This window comes from Cyprinodon variegatus, unplaced genomic scaffold, assembly GCF_000732505.1.
Source record: "Cyprinodon variegatus isolate N-32 unplaced genomic scaffold, C_variegatus-1.0 Scaffold18, whole genome shotgun sequence".
Classification (NCBI taxonomy): domain Eukaryota; kingdom Metazoa; phylum Chordata; class Actinopteri; order Cyprinodontiformes; family Cyprinodontidae; genus Cyprinodon; species Cyprinodon variegatus.
The window spans coordinates 1,217,333-1,226,445 of NW_015150471.1; the positions used below are offsets into that span (position 1 = coordinate 1,217,333).

Below are 9,113 nucleotides of genomic sequence, written 5' to 3' on the forward strand. Positions count from 1 at the left end.
TGACCTCTTTACTCAAGTAAAAGTGAAAAAGTATGTGCTCCAAAAACTACTTAAAGTATGAAAGTATAAAGTAAAAAAAAAAAAGCCAGATGCCACTATATGAATTGAAAGCTCAATTTTTCGACTATTTTGAAAAATTCTTCCAAGGATGAGGGAGGTCTTGTTGGTCTCCATCTCCCGATACGCTCTCGCCTGTGTCCGATCCTTTCAGACATTTCAACATCTTTTTCTGAATCCCACATTGTAGCATGGCATAGACAATTCACGTTAGCAGTTTGAAGAACACCTACCTGCTTCTGAAGATTTCCTTTAGCTAACCAGTGAGTGTTTGCGTTATATTACTCATCCAATCACACTAGTTTTCTCTAGATGTGGATGAGCCAATGATCTGCATTGGATGGCGCACATGACGTGAAATAAATATTTATAAAAATTAAACCCAAACCAAGAGTAACGAGTAACGTTTGTTTTAAAAAAGTAAGGAATAAAATGTACAGATACTTGTGTGAAAATGTAATGACTGGAAGTCAGAAGTAGGAACAAAAATAAGTAATGGAGTAAAGTATAGATACCTAAAAAGTGTACTTAAGTACAGTAACAAAGTATTTGTACTTCGTTACTTGAAACCTCTGCTGTTTGGATGCAAGCTTACTTTCCAAAAGATGATTTGTAATTTTTCCACTAAGTGTGCGTGAGGTTAAATGGGCTCTTGCACGCGTTCAATTGGCGTTTCCTCTCGGGAGAGGGTACCAGTGGTGTCAAAAGTACACACATTTGTTACTTAAGTAGCAGTATAGATACTACAGATTAAAAACACTCTGGTAAAAGTTGAAGTATCAACTTGACCTCTTTACTCAAGTAAAAGTAAAAAAGTATGTGCTCAAAAAACTACTTAAAGTATAAAAGTATAACCTTATAAAACAGCCAGATGCCACTATATGAATTGAAAACTCAATTTTTCGACTATTTCGGAAAAAAAAAATTTCAGATAGGCCCAAGGATGAGGGAAGCCTCGTTGGTCTCCATGTCCATCTCCTGATACGCTCTTGCCTGTGTCCGACCTTTCAGACATTTCAACATCTTTTTCTGAATCCAATATCGTAGCATGACATAGACAATTCATGTTTGCAGTTTAAAGAACACCTGGTTGCTTCTGATGATTTCCTTGAGCCAACCAATGAGTGTTTGCGTTATATGACTCATCCAATCACACTAGTTTTCTCTAGATGTGGATGGAGCCAATGAGCTGCATTGGATGGCGCACATGACGTGAAATAAAAACATTAAACCGAAGCTAAGAGTAACGAGTAACATTTGTTTTAAAAGTGTAAGGAATAGAAAGTACAGAAGTAGGAAGAAAAATAAGTATTGTAGTAAAGTATAGATACCTCAAAAGTACATTTAAGTACAGTAACAAAGTATTTGCAATTCATTACTTGACACCTCTGGTGGGTACAGAGTTGTGCATGTGCAGTTTTTTTAAGTGGAGAGGGCGGGTCTGCCTCTATTCCACCTCAAGGGGTGATTAAACGAAGGTCAAGTGTTGCTACTTTTGTACCTTTTTATTTTTGTTTAAGAGAAAAAGGAGCATAAAAGTTATCTAAATGTGCCCTGTAATTTTTTCTCTCCTAAAATTGATAGAACTCAAAATAAAAGAGAATTTCAGAGCTATCTGTAAAAACTTTATTTATTTTTATTTTTTTAGATATTATTGATCCCATTAGTGCGGAAGAAATTCCCAAATGGCTACGCTCAGATTTGAGTTTTTAATCATGACTATATATCGGCTTTATCAAACCGTTTTCTTCTTTGATTCCTCTCTCCCTAACTTCCTTTTTTTTTTTTGCACAGAACGGTCTAAATGCTCTCCATCTGGCCTCGAAGGAGGGCCATGTGGAAGTGGTGGCAGAGCTCATCAAGCAGGGTGCCAACGTGGATGCAGCCACCAAGGTGTGTAGCACCCAGTGGTCACATAAACAAGACATAATAACTCACACAGGCGCGCCATGAGGCTGCTTGAATCCACACCCACAGTCTGCTGAGTTTGCACCCTTTCCCAAAGTCACATTCCTCTAATGTCAGCTGAGGGGATGAATGGCTGTCTAGTAGTGGAGACTATGAATTCAGATTTGTTTTGAAGAGAGCTTGACACTTTTCCACTACGTGATATTTTCTTGGCCATGTAAATTATGATAAATTGCTTCCTAGAAGGAGTACCGATTTAATAGTTCTCCCATTATGTTGAAAATGATTAAAGGTCTGCAGCTTCTTGTTCAACCTACTGGTGTAAACACTATAAATAGTTCATGAATGATTCCTCTTTCTGCTAATATTCCGTAATACACCCTAATACTTTAGTATCTAATCACAGCATATTTTGTGATGTTTGGGCACCTTCACTTACCATGCATTTCAACTTATGCATTATGCAAAAACTTAAGATTCTTTAAAAACAAAGAGCTATAAGGTAATTTCACTAAAGTTCAGGACAAGTTATAGCTGGTATTACCTGAGAGAAGGAACTATTTATGTCCATTCTTGAGATTTTTACCGCTTTGTATCATTCGGTCATATACAATACCAATGAAAATGAAAACAGCTTGTGGTTATAAAGTGTGCTTGATTGCATTTTGAGGAGGCAATGCAAGTGTTTGACTGTAGTGTGCTGAACCAGGTACATCTGTCTTCTGGATTTTCACCAGAAAACGGGTTAATTTTGGTGCCATTTGTCTCCAGGTAGCTCATTGACAGCCCATGATGTTTCTGTTAACAACAATAATTCAAAATTACACCGATTTTTAAATATGACTTTTCAATTACATATTATTGTAAGATAATGTTGACAATTATTAAACACCAATTTTAGAATCCTGAAAAAGGCATACTTTTAAAATACAGATAACAAAAAAAAATGTTTAAATACATTTTTTTGCACTTACTGTAAGTGGATTTCGAATCAAGTAAGCAGTCACTAAATCTAAAAATAAGCAAAGTAAAGCTGGTAACATTTACAATTATGTGCCTCCATGTTAATCATTCCCTCAAAGGCTTCAGTGATTGATAGATATAGAGCATAAACTCCTTGTAGATGTTTAATTTTAGTGACTGCACTAAATTTAAGGTATTTATTGTTTGCTTTTGCATCGGAAATATTTTTGTGTCTCAAGTGCAAATGCACATACGTATCAGCTCTCTCTATAGAGCAGAGAACCAGTGCGTGTGTTTAGCTCGCACTGGACATGTTGGCTCTAGTTTGTACAATAAGCTCCCAGGAACTCTGAGGATCCTAATTTCATCCGCTGTTCTAAACCCGACAAAACATACCACAACAAAAGCTACAACTATAAAACAAAGCACGTTGAATGCAAGTTTAACCTTTAAACCAAGAATAAATTAGCCTGTAACAGAGATCTTTATAAGTCAGTTTTTCCAAGTCAAATCCCAAGTCACAAATAAAGTCCTGGTTATTTGAGTGAAAGCAGTCAAAATGCACATCCCTTTATTGTTGTAATGATTGTCACGATATTTGCCTAATGGTTTTACCTGAAATATGGGATGTAATATTTATAGAATTATCGTTATCTAAACATTTATTTTGCCCCATTAAAAAAAAAAATAATTATTTGCTTTAATAAATTCAAAAAACATCTTTACTAAATTGACCAGATATTTGAAATCAAATCTGTGGACATTTCCAGCCTGTAGATAAAAATAAATGCATCTCATCAAGATAAAATACAGGAAACTTGGACAGTAATGGCTTCTTTTTACATATTTATTTATACATAAACAACAAAAATCAAGTGTAAAAGCCAGGAATGCCTCTCCACACTGTTAGTATTTCCTACAATTAATAAAATGAGTAAATTAATAGTGTTGATAATAAAAAATGAGAACTGTGTCTCTGGGTTGTAGGAAAGGTGTGGGGGTGGCAGTGGTGGGTGGATAGCAGGGCTTTCCAATTATGTAGGGCCTCAAGAGCTCTGCTGCATCCTAAGCAGAGAGTAAAATGAAGAAAAGAAACACCAAAAAAGTAAATCCAAATATTTATCCAACATTTAGTCTATGCCTGTGGTGACAGTTCACCCACCTCTTCAAAAAAGTGCAAAAAAATATATGGTTCACATCTAAATACCTGTGAGAATAAGGTTTTCCTTTCATTGGAAAAAAAACATACAAATAAGTCAAATTTTCTTAAATTAAGTGTATTTACCTTTAATTTGAGTAGGTAAATGAGATAGTATGCCAATGGAATGAGTATTTTTACTCTTAAAATAGGATAATTACATCAAATACACTTGAAAGAAGACAATGCAATTGTGTTTTCTTATTTTAAATGTAAATTGTCTTGTTTCTTTGGCAAAATGTGTCTTTTACCTCCTCAATCCAACATCAAATACACTTATTTAAAGAAAAGATGACTAATTTCGATTTTTTTTTCCAGTGTTGTTAGCATGGATCAAAAACTAGTAACGGCAAGCCTGCAGGTAAAGGATCATATATGTTTATTACCGCCAACTGACTTAATCAGGGTCCTGTGCATCTCAGAGAAGCAGCTTCACTTCTTCCACTGTTAAAGAACAATGCTAGTTTTTCTACCCCCACTTTTTTGCTGCACTAAAGCCAAATAAGACAAAAGTGGGTAGAAATCAACTCTGGAGTTTAACCATCCAATCAAAACCAAGCTTAGGTTGGTACTCATGTAATAATCCTAGTCTGCGCTGATATAAAGCCAAGTTTGTTTGTAGAAAGGATGCTAACATCAACCTTTAATATAACTCAATTTGTATATAATACAAAACATGGTTCCCATGCTCTGTTTAGTAGAGCCGTCAGCTAAAGTCTATGGAGGATAAAAAGTGCCAAAATTAAATAAATAAATANCTGCATTGGATGGCGCACATGACGTGAAATAAATATTTATAAACATAAAACCGAAGCCAAGAGTAACAAGTAACATTTGTTTTAAAAGTGTAAGGAATAGAAAGTACAGAAGTAGGAAGAAAAATAAGTATTGTAGTAAAGTATAGATACCTAAAAAGTACATTTAAGTACAGTAACAAAGTATTTGCAATTCATTACTTGACACCTCTGGCGGGTACAGAGTTGTGCATGTGCAGTTTTTTTAAGTGGAGAGGGCGGGTCTTTCCAAAAATTTGCGAGAATCCTCCATTATACCTTTAATCATTCATCATGACAGAGACACCAAAAATAAAACAAAATAAAAATAAGAAAAAAAAAGAAAGACCTCGTCAAAAGGACACCAAACTTTTGGCAGAGCAGGAGCATGGACATTGAAATCGTACAGATTTTTGCTTGCTCTCACACCTCGACCAGAGGTTTGTGCACCAGTGACGCCCTTATAATCTGACAGATTTGACATGCTGTTGTTTAGAAGAAGAAAAAAAGAGAAGTCCTGTTTTTTTTTTTATGCCAATACTATTTCATCAAATTAAAAGCTGCTCCAGCAAAATTTTAGCTGAAGCATTTTATCCACATTTTATCCGCTTTTAAGTTTTAATCTCCAGTCAGAGTTTTGACATTTTTTAAAGGAGGTTGCCTCTGCAAATACAACTATTGTATTAAAACATCTTAAGCTTTAGCGTGCCAGAACATCTGAAGTGTGAAAGTGGCCCACAAGAGGGCGCTTTCCAGAAACTGCGATTTTGGTTCTCATCCTTGATTAACGGAAGGGTGCTAACATTCCTTCAACTTGCTTTCCCCATGTGCTGCCTCTATTCCACCTCAAGGGGTGATTAAACGAAGGTCAAGTGTTGCTACTTTTGTACCTTTTTATTTTTGTTTAAGAGAAAAAGGAGCGTAAAAGTTATCTCAATGTGCCTTGTAATTTTTTCTCTCCTAAAATTGATAGAACTCAAAATAAAAGACAATTTCAGAGGTATCTGTAAAAACATTTTTTTTTTTTTTTAGATATTATTGATCGCATTAATGCGGAAGAAATTCCCAAATGGCTACGCTCAGATTTGAGTTTTTAATCATGACTATATATCGGCTTTATCAAACCGTTTTCTTCTTTGATTCCTCTCTCCCTAACTTCCTTTTTTTTTTTTTTTGCACAGAACGGTCTAAATGCTCTCCATCTGGCCTCGAAGGAGGGCCATGTGGAAGTGGTGGCAGAGCTCATCAAGCAGGGTGCCAACGTGGATGCAGCCACCAAGGTGTGTAGCACCCAGTGGTCACATAAACAAGACATAATAACTCACACAGGCGCGCCATGAGGCTGCTTGAATCCACACCCACAGTCTGCTGAGTTTGCACCCTTTCCCAAAGTCACATTCCTCTAATGTCAGCTGAGGGGATGAATGGCTGTCTAGTAGTGGAGACTATGAATTCAGATTTGTTTTGAAGAGAGCTTGACACTTTTCCACTACGTGATATTTTCTTGGCCATGTAAATTATGATAAATTGCTTCCTAGAAGGAGTACCGATTTAATAGTTCTCCCATTATGTTGAAAATGATTAAAGGTCTGCAGCTTCTTGTTCAACCTACTGGTGTAAACACTATAAATAGTTCATGAATGATTCCTCTTTCTGCTAATATTCCGTAATACACCCTAATACTTTAGTATCTAATCACAGCATATTTTGTGATGTTTGGGCACCTTCACTTACCATGCATTTCAACTTATGCATTATGCAAAAACTTAAGATTCTTTAAAAACAAAGAGCTATAAGGTAATTTCACTAAAGTTCAGGACAAGTTATAGCTGGTATTACCTGAGAGAAGGAACTATTTATGTCCATTCTTGAGATTTTTACCGCTTTGTATCATTCGGTCATATACAATACCAATGAAAATGAAAACAGCTTGTGGTTATAAAGTGTGCTTGATTGCATTTTGAGGAGGCAATGCAAGTGTTTGACTGTAGTGTGCTGAACCAGGTACATCTGTCTTCTGGATTTTCACCAGAAAACGGGTTAATTTTGGTGCCATTTGTCTCCAGGTAGCTCATTGACAGCCCATGATGTTTCTGTTAACAACAATAATTCAAAATTACACCGATTTTTAAATATGACTTTTCAATTACATATTATTGTAAGATAATGTTGACAATTATTAAACACCAATTTTAGAATCCTGAAAAAGGCATACTTTTAAAATACAGATAACAAAAAAAAATGTTTAAATACATTTTTTTGCACTTACTGTAAGTGGATTTCGAATCAAGTAAGCAGTCACTAAATCTAAAAATAAGCAAAGTAAAGCTGGTAACATTTACAATTATGTGCCTCCATGTTAATCATTCCCTCAAAGGCTTCAGTGATTGATAGATATAGAGCATAAACTCCTTGTAGATGTTTAATTTTAGTGACTGCACTAAATTTAAGGTATTTATTGTTTGCTTTTGCATCGGAAATATTTTTGTGTCTCAAGTGCAAATGCACATACGTATCAGCTCTCTCTATAGAGCAGAGAACCAGTGCGTGTGTTTAGCTCGCACTGGACATGTTGGCTCTAGTTTGTACAATAAGCTCCCAGGAACTCTGAGGATCCTAATTTCATCCGCTGTTCTAAACCCGACAAAACATACCACAACAAAAGCTACAACTATAAAACAAAGCACGTTGAATGCAAGTTTAACCTTTAAACCAAGAATAAATTAGCCTGTAACAGAGATCTTTATAAGTCAGTTTTTCCAAGTCAAATCCCAAGTCACAAATAAAGTCCTGGTTATTTGAGTGAAAGCAGTCAAAATGCACATCCCTTTATTGTTGTAATGATTGTCACGATATTTGCCTAATGGTTTTACCTGAAATATGGGATGTAATATTTATAGAATTATCGTTATCTAAACATTTATTTTGCCCCATTAAAAAAAAAAATAATTATTTGCTTTAATAAATTCAAAAAACATCTTTACTAAATTGACCAGATATTTGAAATCAAATCTGTGGACATTTCCAGCCTGTAGATAAAAATAAATGCATCTCATCAAGATAAAATACAGGAAACTTGGACAGTAATGGCTTCATTTTTACATATTTATTTATACATAAACATCAAAAATCAAGTGTAAAAGCCAGGAATGCCTCTCCACACTGTTAGTATTTCCTACAATTAATAAAATGAGTAAATTAATAGTGTTGATAATAAAAAATGAGAACTGTGTCTCTGGGTTGTAGGAAAGGTGTGGGGGTGGCAGTGGTGGGTGGATAGCAGGGCTTTCCAATTATGTAGGGCCTCAAGAGCTCTGCTGCATCCTAAGCAGAGAGTAAAATGAAGAAAAGAAACACCAAAAAAGTAAATCCAAATATTTATCCAACATTTAGTCTATGCCTGTGGTGACAGTTCACCCACCTCTTCAAAAAAGTGCAAAAAAATATATGGTTCACATCTAAATACCTGTGAGAATAAGGTTTTCCTTTCATTGGAAAAAAAACATACAAATAAGTCAAATTTTCTTAAATTAAGTGTATTTACCTTTAATTTGAGTAGGTAAATGAGATAGTATGCCAATGGAATGAGTATTTTTACTCTTAAAATAGGATAATTACATCAAATACACTTGAAAGAAGACAATGCAATTGTGTTTTCTTATTTTAAATGTAAATTGTCTTGTTTCTTTGGCAAAATGTGTCTTTTACCTCCTCAATCCAACATCAAATACACTTATTTAAAGAAAAGATGACTAATTTCGATTTTTTTTTCCAGTGTTGTTAGCATGGATCAAAAACTAGTAACGGCAAGCCTGCAGGTAAAGGATCATATATGTTTATTACCGCCAACTGACTTAATCAGGGTCCTGTGCATCTCAGAGAAGCAGCTTCACTTCTTCCACTGTTAAAGAACAATGCTAGTTTTTCTACCCCCACTTTTTTGCTGCACTAAAGCCAAATAAGACAAAAGTGGGTAGAAATCAACTCTGGAGTTTAACCATCCAATCAAAACCAAGCTTAGGTTGGTACTCATGTAATAATCCTAGTCTGCGCTGATATAAAGCCAAGTTTGTTTGTAGAAAGGATGCTAACATCAACCTTTAATATAACTCAATTTGTATATAATACAAAACATGGTTCCCATGCTCTGTTTAGTAGAGCCGTCAGCTAAAGTCTATGGAGGATAAAAAGTGCCAAAATTAAATAAATAAATA

At 35.1% G+C, this 9,113-nt stretch overlaps 1 protein-coding gene across 4 annotated transcripts in view; it reads left to right on the forward strand.

The window, feature by feature from the left end:
* Positions 1-9,113, forward strand: part of LOC107092921 (ankyrin-3-like) — a 168,710-nt gene that overhangs the window by 43,808 nt on the left and 115,789 nt on the right. For 3 of the 4 annotated variants that reach the window (XM_015387693.1, XM_015387642.1, XM_015387681.1), the window contains exon 1: positions 6,142-6,179. Coding sequence is in view for 1 of the 4 variants with exons in the window: in XM_015387702.1 (XP_015243188.1) it covers positions 1,852-1,950 (99 nt within the window). In the remaining 3 variants the exon portion in view is untranslated. Of the gene's footprint in view, positions 1-1,851; positions 1,951-6,141; positions 6,180-9,113 lie in introns of those variants that run through there. The other variant, XM_015387702.1, reaches the window with a different exon arrangement.